The 16,743-nt window shown below is 46.8% G+C and overlaps 2 protein-coding genes and 1 long non-coding RNA gene across 5 annotated transcripts; 1 reads left to right on the top strand and 2 right to left on the bottom strand.

The window, feature by feature from the left end:
* The first annotated feature begins 4,374 nt into the window (after positions 1-4,374).
* On the top strand, positions 4,375-6,031 carry LOC120966549 (uncharacterized). Its single transcript, XR_005760458.3, has 2 exons — positions 4,375-5,634; positions 5,703-6,031. It is a non-coding gene; the product is annotated as an uncharacterized lncRNA (long non-coding RNA).
* Positions 6,032-6,147: 116 nt separating this feature from the next.
* LOC109782204 (uncharacterized) lies at positions 6,148-8,387 on the bottom strand. 3 transcript variants are annotated; one of them, XM_040392713.3, is made up of 4 exons: positions 8,202-8,387; positions 7,995-8,097; positions 6,916-7,191; positions 6,148-6,824 (listed from the first exon to the last, which is right to left on the bottom strand). In XM_040392713.3, the coding sequence occupies exons 1-4, from the start codon at positions 8,348-8,350 to the stop codon at positions 6,810-6,812; spliced, it is 543 nt and encodes a 180-aa protein (XP_040248647.2). In that variant the 5' UTR covers positions 8,351-8,387; the 3' UTR covers positions 6,148-6,809. The 3 variants fall into 3 exon arrangements, with proteins under 3 accessions (XP_040248647.2, XP_020196398.3, XP_073359139.1); XM_020340809.4 differs by having other exon boundaries at positions 6,932-7,191; XM_073503038.1 differs by having other exon boundaries at positions 6,932-7,191; positions 8,157-8,297.
* A 3,175-nt stretch (positions 8,388-11,562) lies between these two features.
* LOC109782202 (uncharacterized) lies at positions 11,563-14,275 on the bottom strand. The gene is made up of 4 exons (XM_020340808.3): positions 14,165-14,275; positions 13,957-14,059; positions 12,639-12,850; positions 11,563-12,565 (listed from the first exon to the last, which is right to left on the bottom strand). The coding sequence occupies exons 2-4, from the start codon at positions 14,047-14,049 to the stop codon at positions 12,034-12,036; spliced, it is 837 nt and encodes a 278-aa protein (XP_020196397.1). The 5' UTR covers positions 14,050-14,059; positions 14,165-14,275; the 3' UTR covers positions 11,563-12,033.
* Positions 14,276-16,743: the final 2,468 nt, after the last annotated feature.

The raw sequence follows: 16,743 nt of genomic DNA, 5'->3' as shown, positions 1-16,743 counted from the left end.
TGATTTTACATGCTTTTTTGCTTGATGGTGCTTATTTTAAATTCGCTATTTTTTTCAGATGTTTTTAGGAGGACGAGAAATGGTACTTGAAGCTATGAAGTTATTTTGGCACTACTCCGTTTTACAATACGTAAAGTGGTTTTATAATTATCCAGCTGGTACGTTCCCTATAGTTGATATTATATTTCTTTTTGTTATATTGTCTTTGAGTGATATACTACTGTCGTTCGATGGTCTAAAACTGGACTTTGTAATTAATTAGTTCATCGCAAATCCTTACACTAAGTCAATGAGCGAACCCAATGGCTAAATTTCCTGGCTCCGTCCATGATCGGCGCATTCGGTACCTTCTGCGGAAGAGGTGTGCAGGATATGTAGGATTCTCCGAAAAATAATCTTGCATCAACATCTCGTTTCCAAGATGGCGATTCCGCGGAATGCACAGACGCCCGACAGTAGATCCTCGCCACCTCTTTCGATACTCGTCTTCATGCTCCTTCACGGCAAGCGCCATGACCAATATTTGCTGCCGAAAGGTCACAAGCATGGTCTCCACATCCGAGTCGTCCGAATCGGACGAATCGGATAGCAAAAACTTCCCGCACGGGGTCAACTCCATCTACACGCACGCCGGCGCGTCAATCTACTACACAGCTCGCGAAAATCACAAAAAAGGGACTAACCGGTGACGAGTGATCCCGGGTGGCGACGAGGGTGGTGCGCTCGGCGGTGGTCGATCCCAGCGGCGGCGGCGACTGGGGGGCGACTCTTCTCGCCGGATCCGGAGGGGCGGTGCAGCGGCTCGGCGCGGGAGGGTGTGGGGCGGCCCCGCGGAGCGATTTCGCCCGCAGATATGGCCGGAATCGCCGGCGGCGGGCGGGCGGAAGCAAGGGCGGGTGGCGGCGGAAGGAAGGGGGAAAAGAGCGCGGGCTGAAATCCCTCCCGCCAACTGCTTCTCTGTGATGCAGGGCACCGCAGCCGCGAGGGGGAAACCCGCGTTTTCCCGGGTTGGGGCCGGAAATTTGCCGCGCCCCCTAAAAATTTTTGCGGGCTGGGGTGAGATGCGGGGTCGGGCAGGCTTTTCCGGCCCGTACCCGCATTTTGGCGGTTATTTTACGGGTTGGGGGCGGATGCGGGGTCTGCTAGAGTTGCTCTAAGTGGACAGGGGCTTTTCTCCCCGCAAGAAGAAAAACAAGAAAAAAAAAGTGGATAGGGGCTTTGACTTGCACACGGCAGCGCTCCTCGCCGGCGCCTCCTCCACGCGCCACCATAGCCCGTATGCACTTGTCCGCCCGCAGCCCGAACCCTGCGCCGCCCTCGGACATGGCGCACCGCCCTCCTCTGCAGCTCCTGCCCGCCATGGACGCCGCTCGGCTCGCCGGCAGCCAACCGGCGCCGCCACTGGACCACGCAGCTCTTATGTCGCTCCACCTCGTGCAGTCTGTACACGCGTGCCGCGTACGTGCTCGACTGGATTGGCAGCAGCCCGGACGGCTTTTTTCCGCCATGGTCGAGCTCCCGGAGACCCTCCTCTGCCTCCTTGCATTTAACCGAACACCTAGCAGGCAGCCTGGCAAGAGGCGTTCGCGCCGCCGGGGCAGTCCGCCACCGGATCTTGAAGGTCCTTGCCGACGTTCACGTCCACCCCATGCTCCTCTTCCTCCCGATCACGGGCATAGCCATGCTGGCCGCCTACCTAGCGGCCGAGCCGTTGCCGCCGCCATGCGCTCTCACCGCCGCGCCGGCATCCTCTCAAACAAGCGCCAGACATAACTTGCGAAGCCACACTTCACATACGTATGTTCACTGCCGCCGTGCCAAGCTGAAGCGTGATGTTCAGCTGCCATGCGCCCACTTGCAGAGCAGAGCGGCAAGTTGGCAAGCTCACCGGCGGCGGACATAGTGCACACCGACACGAACATGGTCTGGTCGGGCTCGAGCCAGGCATCTACCACCGCAGAAAACAGGCCAACGGACCGGTCGTGGTAGTCCTTGTCCACGCAGGCAGTGAGCGCAGTGGCGGCATCTCGTCGAAGGCGGACGCCTCCATGGCGAGTAGGCGGCCATTAAGGCGTTCCGTACGTAGACCACGGCGCAGTCGAAGCCATACTTGTACGACACCTCATTGTCCGACTGTAGTACGATTAGTAATCCATCGGCGCGTTGGACTCTCATTCTACCAAGGAACGGCTCGATGCGCACCATCCTACAAACATTGTAAGAGAAACATCGTATGTGTAGACATTGGTGCTATCGGGTGCCAGCGTATTCTATATGCAAAATTAATTTAGTAATTCAAAAAAAATCAATTTTTTTAATCAAACATGATCAAGTATTCTACTCGTATAAAGATTCACCAGACGATGACTTTTATTTTATCCCGTGTCAAATATTCACAAAAAACGCTATATAAAAATACTATTCACGAGTGCAGCATTACGGTGCCCAGGCTCATCTGTACCCAGCAGAAAAAAATCAATTTTTTTAATGGTAGATAATTTATTGCGTGAGGTCCGCTTCAATTTTCAGATCATTTAGATATCTGAGCGGCTATCAGCAAAAAAGACAAATTGGGTCAGAACTGTGCCTGAACAGTAAAAAAAATTACAGACCCTGAATTTGTCTTTTTGCCGAGAGCTGCTCACATGTTCAAATGATTTGAAAATTGGAGCGGGTCTCACATATCAAATTATGCACTATACAAAAAAAATGAATTTTTTTGTATTTTTCTTATATTTGTTTTGATTTTTTTTTTTGTCAGCGCGGGTGCAGATGAGTCTAGGCTTAGAAGTCGATTATCGACTATTCGAGTGCAACGTTTCGATGCCCAGGCTATATTGTCGACATAAATTTGTTCTTTTTCGCCCTGAACTCAATAGGAATCATTCCTTGGCCAATTATCTGTATATAAATACTCTGTCTGTTCACTTTTATAAGGCTTTGTAGACGTTTCAGACAATGTGTAAAGAGTTAATTACACAAAACCACAACTTCGTGATAACTTATAGCACTTTACCACAACATTTGAGTTTTAAACACAAAATCACAACTTCGGGGCGACTTATAGAAAAAGCTGCGAGGTTCCGTAAAAAAACAGTGCCGATAATTCAGTCTGTCCGGAGATCTCGAGTTCCAGAGATCAACGATCTCCATACAGTCTGTCTCAATGACAACTTTGTCGTAGCCCCGAAGCTTTGCAAAGATAACTCCATCACGAACTGCAAGTGCTTCAGCTACGAGAGGGTCCGTAATAACTGAATACGGTTTACACCAGGCAGCTTTCAGGGCCGTGGAAGATGTAGCCACGCCTCCGACTCCACCTCGCCGCGCTTCCATAGCTATGCTTCCGTCAGTGTTGATTTTTATCCACCCATCATCAGGTGGACGCCAGCCATGCCCTGGAAGTGTTTCCAACACTGCCAAAGACTCCCGAATGATTTTCATGGACTGAACCGGGTCAAGAGTACCCTTGTCGGCACTGGCAGAGAACTAGAACGCCGTCACGTCCGTCGTCACGCCTTGTACAAACGTCGGCCTCTTCCATCCGTTATACACATTAAATAAGCGGCCGTACATGTTCTGAAATACAGCATGCGTCCAGCATCCCAACGCGAAGCAACGCCTGACGATTCCGTGAGTAGGCGAGCCCGTCCACGCCCACGAATTTTCGTGACTAACAGCATCTACAAACTGAACTTGGTAAATCCGGCACCTCAAATGTCTACGAACGCGGACGAGCGCGTCCGCAAGCACTGATTGGTCATGCCTCATATATTTTGGCTTCTACACCCGTGTCCTGTCTTTCATATCCGAAACCTCAAACTCATACAACCCATGCAACGCTACGTAAAACACGATCAACACACAGTTCATCGGATCGCCGGACAAAAGGAGCATTGTTCATCGGCGGACGATGCAAATTCATACTACAAACTACTTTAAATATAAATAAAATGGGGAAGGGCGGAGGAAAAGGTGATTTCCTCGCCGGCCCCTTCCCCTTTCGGTCGTCGATGCGGTTGCGCCCCTACTCCATGTATGCGTCGACGTGTGGTGGTGCGTCGTCGTGGGAGCTGGAGGTCGAGTCGTCCGTCAAGTCGGGGTACGAGCTGCAGCTTCGGCCCGACGGCCCTGCTCCTTCGCATGACGGGCCGTCTTCGCCTTCACCGTCGCGTCCTTGTTTGCCTCGCACTCCGGCAACTCAATGGCGTGGTGGAGGCACCGCACATCCGTCTCTGTCATCGTGAGAGAGCGGCGGAGGACCGACATTAGGAGCGCGACATCGGGATCGACCGGCGTGCGGTTAGCGCCTCCCCGGCCCCTGCCGTCCTCTCCCTCGCCTGTTGTCGCTCGCGGCGGGCTGCTCGTGCCTCGGACACGGACGTCCTTGTGCGCGCCGGCGCCGACGTGGGTATGAGGACCCAACAGTGGCCGGGTACTGCTTTCCAATGCAGAGGGTGGTTGGCGGCTTACCTGAAGGACGGGAGCGGAGTGGCCGGAGCTGCGTGCTGCAACGTCGTCGACGTCGCGTCGACATGCGATGGGCGGTGAGGAAGAAGGTCCCCCGTGCCCTCCTCCACATCGATGCTCGAGCCGTCGGGTTGTCCAGTGGAGCCAGCACTGCTTCCGTCGCTGGTGATCGAATCAGATCGCATAGGATCAGAGGTGGTGTGGGCGGAGAGGGGAGTGAAGCAAAGTTTGAATTGACCGGTGTCTAGGGTTTTCCGGGTGGGGATTTTTATGGGGCACAGGCTAGGCCAAGCCGACGTGGCGGATGCGCTTGGGCACGCCAGAGCCTCCCCATATTCACTCTATGTTTGAGCTGGATAGGAGGGGCGCCGGATAGGCCGGACGTTTGAGGCCGGTTTAAGGCATCTGGTTGGATCGTTTTTTGCGACCGGTCAATGATCAGGGTGTTCGCCAGACGTTTGGGGCGGTTTATGGTGCGCGGGTGTAGATGCTCTAACCCTTGGCCTGCCGTGGCGGCGCTGCAGGCTCGGCGGAGTTGTCACGTAGTAGTAGTGGAGTAGTAGCGTAGGACTATTATATGCACACAAATAAAGAATTAAAGAAAGAAACAAATAAGAAACCAACCAGCAGGTCTGAGCCAATGGGGACGGAGCACACGGATCGCGTGCTTCCCTTGAGCAGTTGCGGGCCATCGGATCTTGGGAGGAATGATCAAACGGGTGGTGGCCGGACGCGGTGTCAGTGGCTAGATCTGGGGTGGCCGTCAGGCCCTTTTTACAGAGAGCCCGCCGCCACGAAGAAACAGGGAAATAGTCCGAGGATGACGGCGTCAGGCGTTTTTACAGAGTAGGACTGGGAGTGAGCTGAGCCTCCTCCGTCAAAAAAAAAAAAAAAAAAAAAAGCTGTAGACGGTAGGTACGGTAATTACGGCGGGTCTTTCCGTTATTTTGTCCCCGTGGCAGACTTCCTCTCCCCTCACCAAAGGGCTCTCCTTTTTTGCATCTCAAGAAGAAGACGCAACCTCCATGGCCTCGGTTCCCATGGCCATGTTCATCGCCTTCTTGGTCCGAGCGACCGGCCTTGTCAGGCCATGTTCATGGCCGTGGTGGCCGTGGCCTATCTGGTGTCACAGCTTGGCTCCTTTGGGGCCGAAAAGAAAACAAGGTAAGCTCTCACTTGTCCCTCTTCTTAGCTGCTTGGGTTTCCGCCCTGATTTTGAGTTCCATGGCCAGGCAGTCGTTCGTTGCCGGAGCCACGCGTGCGGTTGCTGTCTTGGCTCCAGACCTGTCCTTGGAGGTCGTCCCTGGATCGCTGGCCAAGCTCCATCCTGAAGGTTTTTTTTGAACTAACTAAAACCACGACGAGTAATTTGGAACGGAGGGAGTAACTGGGTAGGATCTCTCCTGGTGGCCTTTCATTCCAAACTAGAGAGAAGAGAAAAGAAAAAGAGACGTGCTACTTGCCAAAAGAAACCAAAGACTTTTTCAGTTTGGAGGGAGTTGTGGTTGTTTTTATCTAAATTTATTTATATATATTAAGTGACTCATTCTCATTCAATTTACTCGAATCTCCTTGGTTCCTTAGAGCACAGGAAATGCGTGCATGTTTTTGTGTAAGATAGCAACAGTCTTATATACAGCAAAAGATGCAAAAAATGTAGCTGACATCCTTGAGCAGTAGCAGCAGCAATGCATAAGACTCATTTTCAAATCAAAGGATAATACACCATGTCGCCTTGACAGATCATCCAGTAATGCTACTACTGACTGAAAGAATAACATACCATGTCATATCATAGATCACAGATCATCATCTGGTAATACTACTACTCAAGTCATATCATAGGTGGCAGATCATAGGCAATCTCATATATAGGTGGCAGAGATCATGCAGTCATTTCAAGAGACATACTCCCTCCATTCCTAAATACTTGTCTTTCTAGTCATTTCAACAAGTGACTACATACGGAGTAAAATGAGTGAATCTACATTCTAAAATATGTCTACATACATCCGTATGTGATATTCATTTGAAATGCTTAGAAAGACAAGTATTTAGGAACGGAGGGAGTACATAACATGGTGCTGGAAAAGAACTGACATCCATCCTGCTTCTCTGTCAAACAAGATGAATGTCCCCTTCACTTCTGCATATCTTGCTTGCGCACTCCCTTACCGGCAGCAGCAGGCCATTGTCCTTGTAGAAGGGGCAGACTCTCCGCAGTAACAAGATGTCCATCATACTTTACTAGTTCAGGACCAGCAGTCAAGACACAATAAGTGAGCCCAGAAGAAGCAAGAATAGCTACCGACGTAGCCAAATCAGTCAGCTTCTTGGTTCTAGTTATCTTGCACCTGCAGGTAGGTGGGATGAGATGGTAAGGATTTTTGTATAACTGCTGTGTCAGACGAAAAATAGAACAACTGTCTATGTCTGTATATATACATGGTTGATACTGCACCATTGAGGGTCCTCTAGTCTAGGCTTGACTTGTGTAGAGAGATTTTTCAGAAGACTCTTGTCCAGCGAGGAGGCCGTGGAATCGGCGTAGGCATGGGCGATGAGTTCATACAGCTCCTCCTTCTTCTGCTGGATTAGCTCTGCACGGTGTTTCTCCTCCAAGGGAAGGGTGGATTTCGAAAGCTCGAGACACATCTGCTCCCTCTGCTGGATTGCCGACGGACGGTGTTCCTTCTCCAAGGCAAGGGTGGATTTGGAAAGCTGGAAACACAGAAGCAGCATTGAGAATTGATAACTATGAAATAATCTTGACAGGACATGTGATTTACATAGAGCAAACACACCTTATATCTTGCAAGGCAAAACATAAAACTGGTTGGGGAGACAAAAAGATGTCGATACTAGCGACATATCAAGGCATTCATGCTAGGCAGTTGATTATTATCTACCAATGGTACAGCAAAATATAAAATCAGTTGAGAGACAAAGGGACGTAGTTTTTTACAAAAAGATCAAGGGCATTCATGCTGGCCAATCAATCATCTACCAATGACACAGCAAATTAAAAAACTCATTGGAGACCAAATTGTGTTGATTTTACCAGGCAGTTGATGATAATATACCAATGGCACAGCAAAATGTAAAACTCGTTGGAGAGCAAAAATCATGTGTATTTTAGCAAATTATATCAAAGGCATTCATGATAGCCAATTGATCATATACCAATGACAGAGCAAAATGTAAAAATCGTTGGAGACCAAATCACGTCAACTTTACCAAAGTATCAAGGCAGTCCATTCTAGCCTACAGCAAACTATGAACTAGTTGGAGACCAAGAGATGTGGGTTTACCAAAATACCAAGGCTTTCATGCCAGGCAGTTGATCATCTACCAATGGAAATAATTCCGAAAAAAACGCCTGTTTTAAGGATATCCGTGCATCCGTGTGACATACTCCGGTAATAGATAACACTAACAGTATGGAAAGAAGAAGGGAGGACGGCCACCAATATAATCAGAGCAACAATCAGACGTCGAGCCACAGATGTAGCCGGAGAAGATACCTGCTGGGTGTGGACGAGCAGGCGACGCCCCTCCCCTGGAAGCACCGCCGGGCGCAGGATCCTCGTCGCCGCCGCGCGGAGGGAAGCCGCCATCGACGCAGGCCTGCAGACAAGCACGAATCAATCACCCAAGAACCGAAATCAAGCCGGGTGGGAACCTACCTTGCGGATCGGAACTACTGGTCAGGGTTAGGGGTCGGAACCTACCTTGCGGATCGGAGCTGGGTTAGGGTTAGGGTTCCTCGCTGGATCGCCTCCCGCCGCCGAGGAGAAGAAAGGGGACGCTTTGATGGATCGGGCAGTGCTCTCTGTCTATCATCTTTTTTTTTTTTTTTTGAGGGTTCTCTGTCTATCATCTACCAGGCGAAGGGGGCCGTCAGCAGGCCCAGCCCATCTATGACTATGAGAATGAGACCCAGTCACCCACCATCCGGTTCAGGTCTGAAAAAAAAAACACCATCAGTGCAATTCCTTTTTTTAGCAGGGTCCAGTTGCTTTTTTTTTCTTGCTTCAGTGAGAACTTTTTTTTTCTTTTGGAGAAAAATGCAGAAATACAAATATGCTTCCTCCCTCCACTAAAAAAGCACAATATAGACACTCGCATACATCTGTCCCCTATCTCCACCACTTGTTACACCTTCCTCAACATGAGTACTTGCTCCCCCACCCCCAAAATAAGTGTGGGAATCACATCTTGAGCACCAAATGGAAGACTGGGTGCACCTCTGGCATTTCCTTAAGAGATTCTTGAGGTTTTTCGGGAATGGACCCGTGCCGTGAGCATCGTCTTTAGCTTGCTCGCGGTCATGAACTTGGTGCACCACCATCATCATTGTGTTCATCTTGTCCTTCATCTTGTTCACTTGAGGGAGAGCCTTTATTTTGTTCTTTCAAGTGTGGCATCATTGTGTTGATCACATTCACGTCACGATCTGCCCCGTGGCCGTCGTCGAGTACATCGAGCTCTGGCGAAAAATTCAGGGAATCTCTTTGTCCCTCGACCCCGACAGACTCTCCTAGAAGTGGTCCTCCTCTGGCACCTACACGGCAAGCTCCTCCTACCAAGCTCTATTCACCGGCTCCATCATCGCCCCCTTTTGGCGCTTGATCCGAAAAAGCTGGGCTCCTTCAAGCGCAAAGATCTTCCTCTGGCTCGCATCTCTCAACCGCTGCTGGACGGCTGATCGCCGTGCACGCTACGGTTTGCCTCGTGACTCCATATGTCCATTGTGAAGCCAGGAGAATGAAACCATCGACCACCTGCTCGTCGGCTGCATACTCTCCCGCATTGCATGGCACAAAATCTTTGCATGGTGCCGCATAGCTATCCCCGCGTCGGATGGCGGCATGAGTTCTTTCCATGGTGGGATATTGTATCTATAGCTACCCCGGCCAACATGCGTAAGGGAACAAACTCTCCCTTCATCCTCGCAGCATGGACCCTCTGGAAGCATCGGAAATGCCGTAATCTTCGACGGTGCCCAACCGTCACACAACCTGGTCATCGAGGCCATGAAGCAGGAAGCAACGCGTTGGGCTCGGGCCGACGTGAGAGGACTAGATAGCCTACTGCATGTAACCTAGTGTGTAACTTGAGGCTAAGCAACCTCCTCATCTACTCCCCTGCTCTCTTGTTGCCACTATCCGTGTGTACGGTAACAAGAGCTGCACCCTTGTGATTTCAACTTCTACCTACCAATGGAATGACATGCAACTTGCGTATTCACGATTATTTTTGTTCTTTCAATGCTAATTGTTCTTGTGTAGATGATGGTTCCATGTGCATAGAACATTGTCCTTCTCCTTCTACCACAAGGAGTTCCTCAACTGATAGGATTTGACCCGCACCCATTATTTTTAGGGGTAAGTATATTTTTCGCCCCTCAATTCTCGCAAAAGTGTAGAAATCATCCCTCAACAACAAAACCATCAAAACTTAGTCCTTCCAGTAATCATACCAGATAAATTTCGTCCGTCATAACACTTTGGGTGGTTCTAATAAGAGGTAAACCCGGTTTTGACTAATTATTGGCCACGTGGCCTGGTTTTGACCGCCACATCAGTTAAGCCACTAGAAGACTCTCATGTCTCTCTCTGTCCCGCAGACTATGTTCAGTTTGCTATGAACAAACTGAAGCCATCTAGTTAGCATAGTCAGATTACATATCACAAACGGAACAAAACTAGACAAGTAATTGAGATGCTTGGAGCAAATGCAAATTTTCATATAACATATGTCTAATTACATAGCACATCCCTTCCGCAAAAAAAAAACATAGCACATCCGGTTCTCTTCCACTTGTCATAACAAATTGCTATATATGAGACGTGAAACCATACACAACAGGAGTGATAAACCGCATCAGGGCAACAAGCATCATTACATTCCTCTTCTTTTGCACATGTAATTTAGTTGTCTTGTCTAGCAGCAGCTCGTCCATCTGCATCAGCAACTCGTCCTTCTGCTTGCCTAGCCGAGGGATTCGCTGTGTGACCCCTGCCTACATTGCCGCCATCGCCTAAATTGTTGTTGCCGCCCCGGGCGGTAGCCAGCCACCACCGTGCAGTCGTCGTGCTCAGCTAGCAACCACCGCGCCTAAATCTCCGCCAGGCCATGCTGCCATCGTTGTTGTTGCCATGCCAGTGCAGCAGCACACCACCACCCTGCAGTGGCCGTGCTCATCCATCAACCCCGCTGCATCCGGAGGTAGCCCGGCGGCGATCCGTGCTTTGCGCCTAGCCCGGATCTGCTCAAGGAGCTCAAGCCGACGCTCCGGCGTCAGAAAGGGCTCGCTCCTCACCCGGCGGCGTGGGGGCATGGCTACCAGGCGGACGGGTGGAGTGGAAAATGGCAGCGGCGGCGGACAGAGAAGGAAGATGTGGAGGGATGGTAGGGTTTCGGTGCCGCCGGTCAACTTAAATAGCCGCGCAATGCACTAAGCGGCCCGCCGGAGCTGCGCCTCCGGTTCGACGGAGAAGACGAGTTTCGGACCGCCGGGTTTGAGAGTGTTTCCGGCAAGGACCCCTTCGTAAGTCCGACGTGGCAGGCGTGCCCATATCTGCCCCATATTTAGGCTGGATATGGGGGTGCTGGTCAGCCCGGGCGTTTGAGGGGCCTGCCTGGGTCAAAAAAATCGCGCCCGGGCGTATGAGGCGGGTTTGAGAGGTCCGGTTGTAGATGCTCTAAGATATGAAAGGACTGCACAATTTAGTCTAACTCAATCAATAGTAAAAGAGAAGTATTATTCATCGATCACTTGACAGAAATCAAGGGATTCCGTCTCTCTTGTAATTTAATACGATGAAAGAAAAGCGATGATGCTTCCTCTCAAACAGAGATAAGGTGATACGTACTAGTAGTATTGTAATTAACCCGTCAGCTTCTTGTTGGACACCCTTTTCCTATCTCTAACCCTAACCCTCTCCATACACACAATTCCATGTGGCATACCATTGTAATTATAGGCAAAGCATTCCCAAGCCTAGCCTATATAGGAGTAGCATTCAGGAAGACCTTACCAAACTGATCAGAATTCAGTCTTTTTTTGGAAGAGAAGAAAGACGGTCATTCATAAACATATTGTGCATTACTTGGACTCCCCATCACCTTCAGAGATAAAAGGGGAAGAATATTGTCAGCAACAACACAAATTATATTACAATGCCATCACAGATCATCCAGTAATACTACTACTACCACTACCACTAAAGTTCTAGACTCAAAGGGTAACATAACACGGCAGCAAATCACATATATCTTACAACGCCATCACAGATCGTCCAGTTAAGTTATAATACCACTCCAAAGTTCTAGACTTCAAAGGGTAACATACGTACCATGCCAGCAACATCACACATATCCTACAATGCAGTCACAGATCATCCAGTTATAATACTACTAACTTCTAGGTGGCAGATCATAGATAGATGTATATATATATATATATATATATTTCAAGAGACATACTACATAATATAGTGCTGGAATGGAACTGATATCAGTCTTGCTTCTCCATCAAACAAGAGATGCATTTCGTCTTCATTCAGCTTGCTTTTGCAAGTTTCCTCTTGCTTGTGTCCACTCCCTCTCAGCAGTAGCAACACGCTGATATCCATCTTGCTTGTCCGCTCCCTCAGCAGTAGCAACACGCTGATATCCATCTTGCTTGTCCGCTCCCTCAGCAGTAGCAACAGGCTGATATCCATCTCGCTTGTACGCTCCCTCAGCAGCAGCAACAGGCTGATATGCATCCTGCTTGTCCGCTCCCTCAGCAGTAGCAACACGCTGATATCCATCTTGCTTGTCCACTCCCTCAGCAGTAGCAACAGGCCAATATCCATATTGCTTGCTCAGTCTCTCTTGTACTGCTTGCCTCTGCAGTCTCTCTTGTATTACTTGCCTCTGCAGTCTCTCTCGTATCATGGGCACACTCTCAGCAGTAACAAGATAATCACCAAACTTTACGATTTCAGGACAGGAAGTCAAGGCATAATAAGTGAGCCCAGAAATAACAAGAATACCCGCTGACATAGTAATGTCAGTCACCTTCTTGGTTCTACTTATCTTGCACCTACAGGTAGATGGGATGATATGGTAAGAATAATAAAGCAGACGTCTATGCCTGCATATGGTTGACACTGTACCAATGAGGGTCCTCTGGTCTAGGCTTGACTTGTGTAGAGAGATCCTTGAGCAGACTCTTGTTCAGCAAGAAGGTCTTGGAATTGGCCTCGGCACCGGCAATGAGATCATACAGCTGCTCCTTCGTCTCCTGGATACGCGAAGCACGGTATTCCTTCAAGGTAAAAATTGACGGACGGTGTCCTTCCTCGTAGGCACGGGTGGATTTGGAAAGCTGAAAACACAGAAGCAGCATCAAGATTTTGGTAACTGAAAAATAATCTTCAGAAGACACGTGGTCTACGTAGAGCAAGCAAGCACACCTTATATCTTGAAAAGTAAGACATAGAACTAGTTGCAGCGAAAAAAAAATCAATTTTACCGAAATATCAACGCATTCATGCTATGCAGTTGATCATGTACCATTGGTGCAGCAAAATATAAACCTAGTTGGAGACAAAACGATGCCAATTTTTACCAAAATATCACCACATTAATGCTAGGCAGTTGATAATCTACCAATGGCACAGCAAATTATAAAACTAATTAGAGACCAAACGATGTCAATTTTTACCAACATATCACCACATCCATTCTAGGCAGTTGATCGTCTACCAATGGCACGGCAAAATATAAAACTAACTAGAGACTAAACAGTGTCGATTTTGTAGCAAAATATCACCACATTCATGATAGGCAGTTGATCATCTACCAATGGCACAGCAAATTATTATAAAACTAGTTGGAGAGCAAAAGATGCCGGTTTAACCAAAATATCAAAGCATTCATGCTAGGCAGTTGATCATCTACCAATGGCACAGCAAAATATAAAATTTGTTGGAGACCAAATTATGTCGTTTTTACCGAAATATCAAGGGCATTCAAGCAAATTATAGAACAAATTGGAGAGCAAACGATGTCGATTTTTACCAAAATATCACCACATTCATGCAAGGAAGTGATCATCTACCAATGGTACAGCAAACTGTAAGACTAACTGGAGACCAAACGATGTTGATTTGTACCAAAACATCAGCACATTCATGCTAGGCAGTTGATCATCTACCAACCAATGGCACAGCAAAATGTAAAAATCGTTGACCAAACGATGTCAATTTTACCAAAATATCAAGGATTTCGTGCTGGGAAGTTAATCATCTACCAACGGAAATCAATTAATAAGGTGTCTGTTTCAAGGACACGCGCGCATCCCTGTGATGTAATAGAAAATACTACTCCCTCCGTCCCACCACAATATAAGACGTTTTTGCAAGCTGTTTTAGCTTGCAAAAACGTCTTATATTGTGGGACGGAGGGAGTAGTATGGAAAGAAGAAGATACCTGCTGGGTGTGGAAGATCCGGCGAAGCCCCTCCCCTGGAAGCACCGCCGGGCGCAGGATCCTCGTCGCCGCCGCGCGGAGGGAAGCCGCCATCGTCGCACGCCTGCAGACAAGCACGAATCAATCACCCAAGAATCGAAATCAAGCCGGGTGGGAACCTACCTTGCGGATCGGAACTACTGGTTAGGGTTCGAGGAATCAAGCCTACCTTGCGGATCGGAGCTGGGTTAGAGTTAGGGTTCGCCTCCCGCCACCGAGGAGGAGAATCGATCGGGAAGGCGCTCTCTATCCTACCAATCCACCACCATACCAGGGGAAGGGGGCCGCGCAAGTAATAAATACTTGCTGGGCCAGCAGGCCCAGCCATCTACTAGTATGAGAATGCGACCCACTTACCAACCATCGGCCCTATGTCTCGCTTACTACAAGCTCTCGCGTCGGGGGAGCCCCCGGCCCAGCCGCTCGGCAGGCTACGGCATCGTTTCCTTGTTTGTTTTTCATTTCGTTCTTTATTTCATATCCGTTGTTTCTAAAAAAATTCATTTACGTTTATACTTTTAAATATTCTAAATAAGTATATATCACAAAGCAGTTTTACATAAAAAATTGGAAAAATGCTAACCGAGCATTTAAAAAATGTTGAATGTGCATAGAGAAAATGTTCCACATGCATACAATGTGTGTGAAAAAGGTTGATTATGTATTTTAAAAATGTTAATTAAGCATCTGAAAAAAATGTTAAACAAGCATTTAAAACATGTTGACCATGTATTTAATTTTTTTAATCTGGTAATGTATTAAAAATGTTAAATTTGTATTTGTAAAATTTTGATCAATCATTTAATAAATGTAAAATGTATATAGAAAGAATATTGACCATGTATTAAAAATGTTAATATTACACTGAAAAAAATGTTAATCAAGCATTTAAAAAATATTAAACGTGTATTGGGAAAATGTTCTTCACATATACAAAAAATGTAGAATGAAAACTAATAGAAAGAAAGAAAAATGAAAAAAAAAACAATTAAAATTGAACAAGTAACCCAAAGAAAAAAGAATATGAAAAATAAAACCGAAAAAACAAATGCAAAAATAATTTAAAGCTATGAAAACTCACCATGTGCATTCGATTTATTCGTTTTACATGGTTCGTTTATATGTTTTTGGTTTGTATTGTATTAATACTTCGGTAAATACGGTATGAAATTAGATATGGTTCGGTTTCTGTATAGACCAAATTATTATGGTATGGTTTCGGTATATACCATCTCTACTCCTAATAGAGCAGTTGGTAGGATTGCATCCCCCACTTTCATCCCGTTTTTTTGACTTGACTTTTTTTGTCCCCTCCCCCCACTCCACCAGTTTATTTTCGTGTCACACATCTCACACAATGAAAAAAAATCTAAACATGTTAGAACTTTCCATGTTGGCGCAAGTTATTTAGTAATGTCATTATGTAAAAGAATCAATCATGATTAATATCTAAAGGTCAAATATAAATTAATCATGATCAATATCTAAAGATCAAATCTAAATTAATTAACCTTACCTTAAATCGATCAAATCACATTAATTAGAAAACAAACAATCGATTTTAAGAAAAATCACTCAATCACATTGATTAGGAAACAAATAACCGATTTTAAGAAAATTAATGTGTACATCATAACAAATAAATCTTTATTAAAGCATTTTATGTACCTACTTAATCTCTCTGTACCACCACCCTTGTACCATTGGTTTTTATCTATCTACAAGGAAATTACACAAGAAAGAAAACCAATTCGCCACTCCTAAATGGTCTTCATTGGTTTTTATTAAAGCATTTTATGTCCCGGACGAGATCACAAATGGTCTTCATGCAGCTACAGTATTGTTCACTCAACCCATAAAAGTCTCAGGTTACAACGAAGCAACTGAAAAAAACTACAAATCAAAAATACTCTGTCTCCATGCAACTACATAATTAATTGTTTTCTTAATATAAGATACACAAATAATTCTCTTCACTAAACTGAACTGAACTGCAGTGAGTCTGTAGCAGCTGATCTTGTCAGGCAGGAGGCTTCCACGGTTTCTCCTCTGGTAGTGGTACAAGTACAACCGTCCAGCTGCTAAGCTAGGACACTCTAGATTTTTTTCCTTCAGGTTACATAGACCAGAGGATTTAGAAACCACAAATGATCTTCATTCTCTATAATACACGATTCTGAATTGTTGTAGCCTATCTTGGACAGGACATGCCATGCATGTCCGTCCTCATCTACATCCAATTGGCAAGGTACAGAAAACTGCTGCAACAAACCTATACACTTCACGATAGGGCAAACACACAAATTACAATGACATACCCAGAACACGCCTAGTGCTGACAGCTCCTACAACCAATGAATGAGTCATGCCCACACATGTCACGTATGAACAAAAGAGACATACTCACTGCCATCATGCGTGTTTGCCGATTCTACCTTGATATTGCAGCAAGCAAGCAACTGAAAGAATATAATATGAATCACAAATGGTCTTAGCCTCCATGCAGCTACAATATTCAGTGTTCTCTCAACGCACCCATGAGAGCACATGTATAGATCACAAAAATAGTCTGCTCATAATAATGCACAATGCAAGACACTCCTTCTCCGATGCAATTTTTCGTTCATGCTGCAGCATCACTGTGGATCCATTGCCAGCCAGGACTTGTCGGCCTGCCTGCACAGAAAGGGAGCTAGTAAGAGCCAGCTTCAATAGGCAATGTTCTGCTTAGTACACTGATAATATAAA

The sequence above is a fragment of the Aegilops tauschii genome, chromosome 1 (genome assembly GCF_002575655.3).
Source record: "Aegilops tauschii subsp. strangulata cultivar AL8/78 chromosome 1, Aet v6.0, whole genome shotgun sequence".
Classification (NCBI taxonomy): Eukaryota; Viridiplantae; Streptophyta; class Magnoliopsida; order Poales; family Poaceae; genus Aegilops; species Aegilops tauschii.
The sequence above is the reverse complement of the archived record's forward strand: the minus strand, read 5'-3'. Positions and strand labels throughout refer to the sequence as shown.

Excerpts from the sequence above, each read along its gene's own strand:
- LOC109782204 (XM_020340809.4), bottom strand. The coding sequence starts at position 8,350 with ATGATAGACAGAGAACCCTCAAAAAAAAAAAAAAAAGATGATAGACAG. Across the intron at positions 8,098-8,201 it reads ACCCAGCTCCGATCCGCAAG|GCCTGCGTCGATGGCGGCTT; the intron begins GTAGGTTCCGAC and ends GCTTGTCTGCAG. Across the intron at positions 7,192-7,994 it reads TGCTCGTCCACACCCAGCAG|CTTTCCAAATCCACCCTTGC; the intron begins GTATCTTCTCCG and ends CTGTGTTTCCAG.
- LOC109782202 (XM_020340808.3), bottom strand. The coding sequence starts at position 14,049 with ATGGCGGCTTCCCTCCGCGCGGCGGCGACGAGGATCCTGCGCCCGGCG. Across the intron at positions 12,851-13,956 it reads GGATCTTCCACACCCAGCAG|CTTTCCAAATCCACCCGTGC; the intron begins GTATCTTCTTCT and ends CTGTGTTTTCAG. Across the intron at positions 12,566-12,638 it reads AGACCAGAGGACCCTCATTG|GTGCAAGATAAGTAGAACCA; the intron begins GTACAGTGTCAA and ends ATCTACCTGTAG.